Source organism: Scyliorhinus canicula, chromosome 1 (assembly GCF_902713615.1).
Source record: "Scyliorhinus canicula chromosome 1, sScyCan1.1, whole genome shotgun sequence".
NCBI classification, from domain to species: Eukaryota; Metazoa; Chordata; class Chondrichthyes; order Carcharhiniformes; family Scyliorhinidae; genus Scyliorhinus; species Scyliorhinus canicula.
The window spans coordinates 155,168,818-155,181,209 of NC_052146.1; the positions used below are offsets into that span (position 1 = coordinate 155,168,818).

A 12,392-nucleotide genomic window follows, 5' to 3' on the forward strand; every position below is an offset into this window, starting at 1 on the left:
ACAGTCACCCAAAGCCAGGATTAAACCCAGGTTCCTGGCACTGTGAGGCAGCAGTGCTAACCACTCTGCCATTGTGCTGTCCTAAAGCACTCTTCTGCTAAAACTGCTCATCCTGTAATGCAAAGTGAATTGCTTATTTTCTCCACTTCAAACTATCTTTTGAAACCTCCAACCTGACCTCCAACACTACCAGGAACTTTTAGATCAACTACCTCCTGTGTTCCTCCCTTCCACTAGCCCACCTGGACAAAATTCCACCAAAGTTCCCGATGCTCGAGCCCTGAATTTGGATCTTTCTCTATTTTCTCTCCTACTGCTTCTCTTTGTGCCATCTCCAACCTCATTTTGTCCACGAGACCCCAGCTCCTGCTCCCTTTTCTTACTAAACTGCTGACCTTTCAACTTCCCCATTTCACCCTCGTTAGCCAATATTGTTAATGGTTCTCTCCTTTCAGGTGTTGTCCTTCTCTAAGTCTTCTGTCATTGACCTCAGAAACAAACCTACAAGTTAACTGTCCTTGCAAACCAATGGCACATCCAGTCTCCCTTTCCCTCTCCAAAATCCTTGAACGTGTTGTCGCCTTTCCAATCCATGTCCCTTGAGGGGGCACTTAAGATTCAACTACTATTAAGATCCAGGAAGCTGGGTGGTAAGGTGAACACGGATTTATTAATGGTAGCGAATATATTTAGAGTACAGTCCTATTGGGAGAACCAACATACCGGTCCCTGTTCAGGCCGGCCTTTATACTCTGCTCTCATGAGCCCCAGCTTGGCGAGTCTCTGCCCACAAGTAGGGAAGCTCATGGGCTGGAGTCTCCAATTCTGAGTCTATGCCCCCACGCCGGCGTGGGAACGGTGGTGTTTATGCCAGAAAAAATGGTGCTAAACGGCCACCGATTCCCCGTTTCGCTGGGGGCTAGCAGGCCGGCAGTGTAGAGCACCCGGCTCTAGCTGCCGATACGCCCCGGAGAATTGCCGGGTCCGTGCTGTATTGGTAGCTAGAACTGGGTGCTCTACGCTGCCGGCATGCTAGCCCCCAGCAAAACTGGGGAATCGGTGGCACCATTTTTTCTGGCATAAAACACTATCGTTCCCACGCTGGCGTGGGGACATAGCCCCAGAATCAGAGAATCCAGCCCAAGAGTTTCCCCACTCGTGGGCAGAGACCCGTCCAGCTGGGGCTCATAAGAACAGGGTATAAAGGCATGCCTGGATAGGGACCGGCATGTTGGTTGACACTAAATTTCGTCCAATAATATACTCCATAAATATATTCCATAAATATGTTGGTGTTCACCTCACCACCCGGCTTCCTGGATCCTAATAGTAGTTGAATCTTTACTGCCCCCTCAAGGGAAATTAGGGATGTGCAATAAATGCTGGCCCAGCCAGCGACACCAACATCCGATGAAGGAATAAAAATAAACATTCTCCCTTCTTATAATTGATGTAATCCAAAATTCTCGTCTTTGTGTTTTAATTCACACCGAGTACCATTCCCCTATCACCCCTCTCCGCGTTGGCTTACATTGACTCGCTGTCAAGCAACATCTTGATTTTAATATTCTGATGCCCCATGATCTCAGCCCTACCAATTGCTCCAATCTCCTCCAAGCCTGCAACCCTCCAAGTTATCTATGGTGATTTAATTTTGGTCTTTTGAGGATCCTGAATTTTAATCACCCACCATTGAGGGCCATGCCTTCAATTTCTCCGACTCCAAGCTCTGGAATTCCCCTTTACCTCACTTTCCTCCTTTAAGACACTGTATAAAATTTACCCCATTCAAGGTTTTGGTCATCTAACCTAATATCTCCTTACATGGCACAATATAATATTTTGTTGTAAAATGCTCCTGTTGGGCAGCACGGTGGCACAGTGGGTTAGCCCTGCTGCCTCATGGAGCTGAGGTCTCAGGTTCAATCCCGGCTCTGGGTCACTGTCCATAAGGAGTTTGCACATTCTCCCCATGTTTGCGTGGGTTTCACCTCCACAACTGGTCATGCTAAATTGCCCCTTAAATTGGAAAAAATGAATTGGGTACTCCAAATTTATATTTTAAAAATTAAATGCTCCTGTGAAGCACCTTGGGATATTTTATTACATTAAAAGCGCAACATAAATATTAATTACTTTTTCACTCTAGGTACTCCAGTTATTCTTCTCACACACAATATGCAGGCACAGTGCAACAATTGGTACGTTCCGCTGCTTCATGTGTAAATTTGCAGTAGCATTTTTAACCCTGATCAATAAAAACATTTTACAAAAGCAACTGTGCATATTCAGCATATTTTTCTGCACCTTCTTTAGTCATACAGGGGGGTGAGGGCTGCATATTCAAATTCAAACGTAAACTATGGTGGACTCAGAGGGAGTTTAATGGAGATTCTCTGTGCTTGCACACTACTCTGCATTATTTCATTGAGAAGGCATTTCAGTCCCAGCACAATGCCCAATCACAGCTGGGATCGAGTGGTGGGGAGAGACATGCTGGGGATCGTTGGGGGGTGGGAGAGACATGCTGGGGATTGGGAGGTGACACTGGGGATCAGGGGGGTGGGGAGAGACATGCTGGGGAACCTAACTCCCGATCACACATGAATTTGTACGGTGAAATCTGATCCGCTTAATATTGTTTCACTTGAATTATTCCTTTGATAGAACCCAACTAGGGCTTTCAGTGACGAATTGCGACTGTATCAAAGGTTTGTATTCACAACACCTTCCAAACCTTTGCAGACTTAATAATAAATATTATATTTATTATTAATAAATATTAGTACAGAAACATGACCCAGGCCTAACCCAGCCCCACCTAATACAATGAATTAGCTATGAGGCAAGAACTATTTTTACAAAGAACTTTGGTTAAATGATTTAGTAGCACCCAAATGGTGGAAAGCATTATCGCAAAATACAAAAGAAAACATTTATTGCCCATCTCACCTATGTTGTTTGACTGAAGCTATTTACTCTAATTCAATTTTTCTGCACCTTTTTCTGTTCTATTTCAAACACACCCAATTCTCTTCTAAAGATGCCATGAAATTCCCAAATATCTTCAGATGCAGAAGGTTGGTTCTTTCTAACCTTTATAATTCTAAATTGCACAAATTGGCTGTGCGTTTTTGACATTAAAACATCAAAAGGCATTTTATTGACTGTAAAGGACTTTGAGACCTCCTGAGGTTGTGACGTGAACTGAATAAAAGCAAAATCTGAAAATACTGGACAATCTCAGAAGGTCTGACAGCCGCTGTAGAGAGAGAATGGATCGAAAGTTTTGAGTCAGGATTGACTATTTGTCAAAGCTGTATAAAACTGCTCTTATAAAATTACTCCTACTAACACTACTTGTATAAAAGCAAGTATTTCTTTCATTGCCCTTTTTCCAGGGTTCTACCAACACTGATGTAAATGGGGAGTTTGCAAAGTTGCAGTGCAGGAGACTGCCTGACTCGATACTTCCAGAAGACTGTGTTTTATACAAAAGGCAACACAACTCTGATGCCAGACTTCCAGCTCTTCTGGGAAGTTCCAGTTTTTCTGCAGCAACTAGTTCTTACATTCCTGGTTTCTGCAACATGATACCCGGTAATACAGAAATAAAGCTATTCAGGTGCCGGAAGAGGCTATTCATATTAATCTACACTATCAAAATAGATGTTTGAAAACTTGTAAAAGTAAGAGAAAGGACTGAATTTTGCCATCCTACTGGTGATGCTGAGCTGCCAGCCCTCAATTGGACCAGCAGCTCTTGGGAGCAAGCTGCCGTCCTCAATTGATTGCACCAACAATAATAATAATAATAATGATAATCTTTTATTGTTACAAGTATGAAGTTACTGTGAAAGGCCCCTAGTCGCCACATCAGCGCCTGTTCGGGTAAGCCGGTACGGGAATTGAACCTGCGCTGCTGGTCTTGGTCTGAATTACAAAGTAGCTGTCTTGCCCCCGAGTTAAACCGGCACTGTGTGCTGCTGCAGGCCCAAGTGGGGTTGGCTCCTTATGGCAGGACTTCCCGGCAGGCAGAACAATTCTCTCTGTATTCTTCATCCTCACTTTTCCTTTTCCCTGGTTCTCTTTTTGTTTGAATGAATTAACCTTTATGGGATCCAAAGAGGAGGCAGTGAGCATAGTGTCTCGCTCCACGTAGATGACCTGCTCCTCTACATCTCGGACTCACAAAGTAGCATGGAAGGAATCATCGCGCTCCTGAAAGAGTTTGATGACTTCTCGGGCTACAAACTCAATATGAGCAAAAGTGAGATTTTCCCCGATGAACCCGCAAGTGGGAGGAGCAGCACTAACGGGACTGCCATTTAAACAAGCCCGACATAAATTCCGCTACCTGGGGATCCAAATCGCTCATGACTGGACAGGATCGACAAATGGAACCTGACCTGTCTGACAGAGCAAGTCAAAAAGGACCTGCAGAGGTGGAACACACTTCCACTGTCACTGGCGGGGAGAGTAGACGATCAAAATGAACCGACTGCCTAGATACCTCTTCCTACTTGTACATCCCGATCTATATCCCCAAAGCCTTTTTCAACTCACTGGACAAATTAATCATGGCGTTTGTATGGGGGTGGGGGGAACAATGTTAGGATCACAAAGAAGGTCCGAAAGAAAACAAAATCCAGGGGCGGGTTAGCCCTCCCAAACCTACAATTCTACCACTGGGCAGCGACAGCAGAAAGAATGATGGGATGGACAAAGGAGCCAGAAGCTGAGCGGGTGCGTGCAGAGGAGGCCTCCTGCAAGGGGAATTTGCCACGGTGGCACTCCCATCCCCGCCCAAGAAACACTCCAGCAGCCCAGAGGTGATAGGCACCCTCCAGACATAGAACCAACTACAGCAGCAATTCGGACTGACTGTAATGTCCGACAAAGCCCCAATCTGCAATAACCACAGGTTCACACCAGCACTCACCGGTGCCACCTTCAAAAAGTGGAAACAGGATGGGGGGGACATTGACAGTCTGGGACCTATCCACTAACAGTAGGGTCATAGCATTGGAAGAACTGATGCAGAGATTCCAACTAGCTGAAGGCAATGAACTCAAGATACCTGCAGCTTAAAACCTTCTGCGAAGGAGACAAGGACATACCTGCGGCCACCACGATTGACACTATTAGAAGAGCTACTGGACGCAAACATCCTAGACAGAGGGAACTGTAGTGACATGTACGAACAACTGCTAGATAGGGCCAACACCGAAGTGGACACAACAAGGAGGAAATGGGAGGAAGACTTGGGGTTCAAATAGGGTAGGGATTCTGAAGCGAAGCACTGCACAGGGTCAACTCATCCTCCACAAGCGCAAGGCTCAACCTAACGCAGCTAAAAGTGGTACATAGAGCCCACTTGACCAGAACCCGACCATATCAGACCAGCCAGATCTCTTCATGGGGAGGAGGGCGGACGCCCTTGCCTTTGCCTCCATGATCGTCCGCCGTAGAATCCTGCTCGGTTGGCGATCAACAGCACCACCTAAAGCTGTAGGCTGGCTGTCCGACCTATCGGAATTTCTCCAAAAGGAGAAAATCAACTTCATCATCCGTGGGTCGGATGAGGGCTTCCACAAAACATGGGAGCCATTCACCCGCCTGTTTCGAGACCTGTTTGCGGCCAACACATAAATAAATAGCCAGCAGCCAGGGGAAATAGTCAGTACAAGACAGAAAGAGGAAAGCGAGAGAGGAGGGGGGGGGGCTTCAGGGAAGGATTGTATGCTGAGCCAGGCGGCGACAGACTGTAAATAGAGAAACTAAGAAGAAACCTTTGTGACTGTACAATAAATGAAAACAAACAGCAATGTATATAATTTTGAAAATGGCAATAAAAAGATTTTAAAAAAAAAGAGAGAATCAACCTTTAGAACTCTAAATACTCCTTTTCCAAGATCCCTTCCCTGATTTTTCACTCTTTCAAGCCATATTTCCTTCGTTTCCTAAACCTCCAAGTCAATTTTACATGTGAAAGACGACATCCAGAGGTCAGTTTTAAGCAAATCAAGTATAGCACTGAAAAGGCCAAACTATTCTCATTACTGAGAAACCAAGGTGAAAATGTGACCATGTGTTTTCCCCTTTAAGTGGCTCTGTCACAGAGATACTGTACCACATCAGAGCGGTTAGTAGCAGCATTCTCAGCATCAAAGTTATTCAACTGCAAAAATACCTAAATATTTAGTAGTAACCCCAAAGCATCTACAAAATGCCGCATTTACAAAGTGCTTTTCCTGTCCTGAGGATAAACAAAGCGCTTCACGATAAAATGTTTTCAGTGTCACCATGTGGGCAAACATGTCTGCTAATTTGTAAAAAGCAAGGTCCTGCAAACAGTGACTGAGATAAGTTGCCAGATTGTCTGTTTATGTGCATGTAGGTGACTTTGCTTGCTCTTTGACTAATACTGTAGGATATTTTTCATCCATTTCAATAAGAAGGTTAAACGTCTCATTTAAAAGATGGACCCTTTAACAGTACAGAACTCACTCAGGACTGCACGGCGGTCTTAGCCGAGAATATGCATTCCAGTCCTGTAGTAGCATTCGACTCCATAGCTTTCTGGCTCAAGGATAAAAATGCTCTACCATGGATGTTAAAAATAGCAAGCCAAGGAAACATTGTGCCACCTTGCACTAAACATTTAAAAGCCGAACCATTCCAGTTCATTTCCATGACTGTGGCTGCCTTAGAACATTTTAAACCAATTTACTCACCAGTTCTTGTATTCTTTGAGGCTTGGCCTCTCGGATTGGCTCCTTCATGTGACAAAGTGCTTGCAACGAAGATCCAAAGCAGCTTGGGAGGTAATTCCCACAAATGGCCAGGAAGTAGTCCTTTCCTCTTTGTAGATGCAAGATTAAAATATCCTCAATGAGATCTTCTCCCATGTTTAAGGAGCGTGCAGTAAGTTTATTCGCGTATACCTCCAACTCAATTTCTACTCTTTCCCCTGAAATGAAAAATAAAACCATGTTTATTGTGGCTGTATCATTCCCACTCCAAAACGAGCAGATGACATACATCTGGTCACTGCAAAGATTCCCCCACCAAACTCGAGAGTAGCAGGAGAGCATTTTCCTGTTTATCTTAGATGGATCTTAAGACACTATGATATTTGTGTCTAAAGTTTATGCTTTCGTAAAAGTACATGTTAGTTAAAAATAAATGCTATCTAAAAACCTGCAAGTAGGGTGTGCTGGAGGCAGAGACCCTGATGTATTTCTCGTTTGTGTAGAAGATAATCAGAAGGGGCTTTCCTGTTTTGGCAGGCAGTTCAGTTCAGAAATCGATATGGGCGTTTATGCGTGCAATTTTAATTGTTTCAAAGTGACAAAACACTTGGGATGCAATCTGTTGCTTCAGCAAAATATTTTTGTGATTCGGTCAGATAAAAGCCACAATAACTCAATGTCAAAAAGAAAGACAATAAGCAAATGCTGTTTTGTGACAATGAGGCGACTCTCCAGATTCCTGGGCTACATGGTGCAGCCGATTAGCTTGCTGTGGTGAGGCTGTTGAAACTATCCCTTTTGTAATAATAATCTTTATTGTCACAAGTAGGCTTACATTAACACTACAATGAGGTTGCTGTGAAAAGCCCCTAGTCACCACATTCCACGCCTGTCCGGGTACACGGAGGGAGAATTCAGAACTTGTGGGAGGAAATTGGAGCACCCAGGGGAAACCCACGCCGACACAGGGAGAACGTGCAGACCCCGCACAGACAGTGACCGAAGCCGGAATTGAACCTGGGACCCTGGCGCTGTGAAGCAATAGTGCTGACCACTGTGCTATCATGCTGCATTGTCTGGTCAAACTGAGGAGATGGACAGAATTCTGCAAATGTTTGACTCATTGTGGTAATGTCTGTCGCTGTACTTCCAATTGTGAGGTAATCCAGCAAACACACTCATCAACGAAAAAAAGGTTTGCCATTTACAAAATAACTCGAGCAACAATAATGTTCAAGACATTCAAGATCTGAAGAAGAGTGTCTATCGTCAACTGCCATATCTCAAGATCCCATCGTTCAAAGTTATTGCTAAATTAGGCTTTGCTGTTTTTGATGCTTGTTTTAAAAAGAACGATGAACTAAAGTGCAAATATATATGAGAAACGTGGGTGCTGGGAAATGAAACACGTTTTCCTTTTAGACACCCAGAGTTATCCTAGATCAAATACTGCATGATGATGGGCAAACTCAGAACAGCATGGTTGTACTTCGATTTCCCACACCAGCCAAAGATATTCAGTTCACATTTCCCCCTTCAAGGGAGATGTTAGCATTGTGGTATTGTCACTGGAGAAGTAATCCGGAAGACAAGGCTAATGCTCTGTCAACATGGGCTCAAATCCCACCATAGAATTTAAATGCAATTAATAAATCTGGAATACAGTATAAAGCTAACCTCAGTAATGTAGTGTTAATGTAAGCCTTCAGTTATTAAAATAAAAACCCAGCAGATTCACCAAGGTCCTTTAGGGAAGGAAATTTGCCATTCTTACCCGGTCTGGTCTACATCTGACTCCAGACCCACAGCAGTCTGGTTGACTCTGAACTGCCCCTTTGAAATATCCTTGCAAACCATTCAGTTCAAGGACAATTAGGAATGAGCAACAAATGCTGGCCTTGTCAGTAATGCCCACATCCCATAAAATAATTAAACATTTTTAAAAAGCCATTAGGAACAGAGCTGAGAGGGCGACATTGTGATACAGTGGTTAGCACTGCTGCCTCACGGCACTGAGGATCCGGGTTCGATCCCGGACCTGGATCACTGTCAGTGTTGAGTTTGCGTATTCTCCCAGTGTCTGTGCGGGTCTCACCCCCACAACCCAAAGATGTGCAGGGTGGTAGTTTGGGCCATGCTAAATTGCCCCTTAATGAGCAAAAAAATAATTGGGTACTCTAAATTTATTTTTAAAAAAAGGAACTGAGCTGAGATAGTCTCATACTCACTTTACGGACGATCCAAACAGCTAACTGTGAGAACTTTCATCATATACTGGACAGAAAACCAGGTGAAGACATCTGGCTGGTTAGCAGTCACATGTACTTGGCCATTTTAATTTTTTTCATTTGAAGTAATGAAACAGGGCTCAATGTTTGAAAGAGATACATTTTTGATTTTGTACCAAATATAACATACCCTCTGTCAAAATCCCCTTATTAGGGGTAGCACTGAACCACTGTTTGCAGTATGAAGGCTCATTCAGTTTGGTGATGAATTCAAACTGACAAGGCACCAGTCCAGTGTTCGCAATAGTGAGCGTTTGAACTTGAAGCTGCATGAACTTCACATTCTCAAAATGGAACTGCGAAAAGAAAAGAACGTTTCATAAAATGCTGTAAGCAAGAAAGAAATCTTATACAGCCATTTGATTTTATAAATTTAACTGTCTATTCAATTTCAGCTGAAGTTTTAATAATACAAAAAATCACTGCGTAAAAGCATTGTTGTCTGGTAAGAAACCATACAATTCAGGAAAGTATTGATTTCAGTTTTGTTCCATGCAGAGTGCCTGAATTCTGTACTGCATGAAAACTGCCCAAGCATCGAGGGGAAAGGTGATTCTTCGCACAATCCAGCAAGCAGTAAACTCTCACTGTCTTAACAGTGAGTGCATGGCCACCAAAGTGAGAATTATTTTGACTTGCCCCCGCCTGCCATGGAAGAGGCACCAAGATTTTCAGAAGGGAGAAAATTAGGAGAGAAAATAGCAAGCCTTGAAATTGCATGGACAGTCAGCTTGTCTCTCTCTGTACCCTTGGTGGGAAATGCCAGAATCCAAGGAGAAATGGTGCACAGAACTATTTCCCATTGTTCATGTTATCTAACAGTTCTGCTGATCTGCTTAAAATAAAGTGCAAGATTGGGAGAAATTCCAGGGCCAACATTTTACCAAAAAACAGTGCAGAAAAAGTGAAAGAGATTCTGATTTGCTTTTTACATTTAAACAGCAATTGCGAATGTACTCCATGTGTTGTCAGGTCTGGTGTGGTGCAGTTCTGTGCCCTGAAGATCAAGATCTTGACTTTAAACCCTGGTCTGTCCTGTGTCACAGGGCTCAGCCAAAGAGACTGGGCAGTGATTAATGGGGAGGATTTTGACAATTGACTTTGAAAACGTTTGCTTTGGAAAGGCTGCCCATGCTGTTCGGGAAACCCATACAAAAATGCGTGCATCACTCATCAGTTCTGTCCTTACTGATCTACACTGGCTCCTGACAGGACAAATTTAAGATTCTTTCTGGTGGCAGCACGGTGGCGCAATGGGTTAGTACTGCGGCCTCATGGCCCGAGGTCCCAGGTTTGATCCCGGCTCTGGGTCACTGTCCGTGTGGAGTTTGCACATTCTCCCCGTGTTTGCGTGGGTTTCACCCCCACAACCCAAAAATGTGCAGGGTAGGTGGATTGGCCATGCTAAATTGCCCCTTAATTGGAAAAAATGATTGGGTACTCTAAAATTAAAAAAAGATTCTTTCTGGGGTTTGCTTCTCCCCATCTCCATAACCTCTTCCAGCTTTATCCCCTGCTGGAAAGCTCTGCTTCCCTGGCTCTGAAGTGTTTGTCTCACCATTGGTGATGGCCCTCCATTCACTTAGACCTCCATACTCTTGCTAAACTCTAACTAAATCCTCGTTAAATATTACCTCTTCAACCAAGTTTTTAGTTGTCCCTCCTAATTATCTCTGTGCTTGAGCTTGTCATCCATGTTTTATTTGGTTCTTCCTCTGAAGTGCTTTGGATGCTATTTTTACACTAAAGCTAGAATATAATTTAAGGTGCAGGGCTCATGACCCTTTAGGGAGGAGCTTAGTTTTCGCATGGGTATGCGCCTGCAATTTCAGATGAACTCAGTATTAGTGGTTATGAAGCCATGCTTTATAAAAAAAACGATGTTATGAATTTACTGGCTGGAAATCACTAATTTAATTTTTAAAAAGGCAAAAGCCACATTCCAGTGACTTGAAATCATAGATCAAGATGGCTGGACATTTACATAGAACATAGAACGATACAGCGCAGTACAGGCCCTTCGGCCCTCGATGTTGCACCGACATGGAAAAAATCTAAAGGCCATCTAACCTACACTATGCCCTTATCATCCATATGCTTATCCAATAAATTTTTAAATGCCCTCAATGTTAGCGAGTTCACTACTGTTGCAGGTAGGGCATTCCACGGCCTCACCACTCTTTGCGTAAAAAACCCACCTCTGACCTCAGTCCTATATCTATTACCCCTCAATTTAAGGCTATGTCCCCTCGTGCTAGCCACCTCCATCCGCGGGAGAAGGCTCTCGCTGTCCACCCTATCTAACCCTCTGATCATTTTGTATGCCTCTATTAAGTCACCTCTTAACCTTCTTCTCTCTAACGAAAACAACCTCATGTCCATCAGCCTTTCCTCATAAGATTTTCCCTCCATACCAGGCAACATCCTGGTAAATCTCCTCTGCACCCGTTCCAAAGCTTCCACGTCTTTCCTATAATGAGGCGACCAGAACTGTACGCAATACTCCAAATGCGGCCGTACTAGAGTTTTGTACAACTGCAACATGACCTCATGGCTCCGGAACTCAATCCCTCTACCAATAAAGGCCAACACACCATAGGCCTTCTTCACAACCCTATCAACCTGGGTGGCAACTATCAGGGATCTATGTACATGGACACCGAGATCCCTCTGCTCATCCACACTACCAAGAATTTTACCATTAGCCAAATATTCCACATTCCTGTTATTCTTTCCAAAGTGAATCACCTCACACTTCTCCACATTAAACTCCATTTGCCACCTCTCAGCCCAGCTCTGCAGCTTATCTATGTCCCTCTGTAACCTGCAACATCCATCCGCACTGTCTACAACTCCACCGACTTTAGTGTCGTCTGCAAATTTACTCACCCATCCTTCTGCGCCCTCCTCTAGGTCATTTATAAAAATGACAAACAGCAACGGCCCCAGAACAGATCCTTGTGGTACGCCACTCGTAACTGAACTCCATTCTAAACATTTCCCATCAACTACCACTCTCTGTCTTCTTTCAACTAGCCAATTTCTGATCCACATCTCTAAATCACCCTCAATCCCCAGCCTCCGTATTTTCTGCAATAGCCGACCGTGGGGAACCTTATCAAACGCTTTACTGAAATCCATATACACCACATCAACTGCTCTACCCTCGTCTACCTGTTCAGTCACCTTCTCAAAGAACTCGATAAGGTTTGTGAGGCATGACCTACCCTTCACAAAACCATGCTGACTGTCCCTAATCATATTATTCCTATCTAGATGATTATAAATCGTATCTTTTATAATCCTCTCCAAGACTTTACCCACCACAGACGTTAGGGTCACCGGCCTA

At 43.9% G+C, this 12,392-nt stretch overlaps 1 protein-coding gene across 10 annotated transcripts in view; it reads right to left on the reverse strand.

Moving 5' to 3' along the window:
- The window catches only part of inpp5b (inositol polyphosphate-5-phosphatase B), a 246,141-nt gene that overhangs the window by 23,829 nt on the left and 209,920 nt on the right, over nucleotides 1-12,392 (reverse strand). For all 10 annotated transcript variants that reach the window (XM_038801314.1, XM_038801334.1, XM_038801323.1 and 7 more), the window contains 2 exons: nucleotides 9,174-9,339; nucleotides 6,738-6,973 (listed from right to left, as the gene is read on the reverse strand). In XM_038801314.1, coding sequence (XP_038657242.1) covers nucleotides 6,738-6,973; nucleotides 9,174-9,339 — 402 coding nt within the window. The remainder of the gene's footprint in view (nucleotides 1-6,737; nucleotides 6,974-9,173; nucleotides 9,340-12,392) is intronic.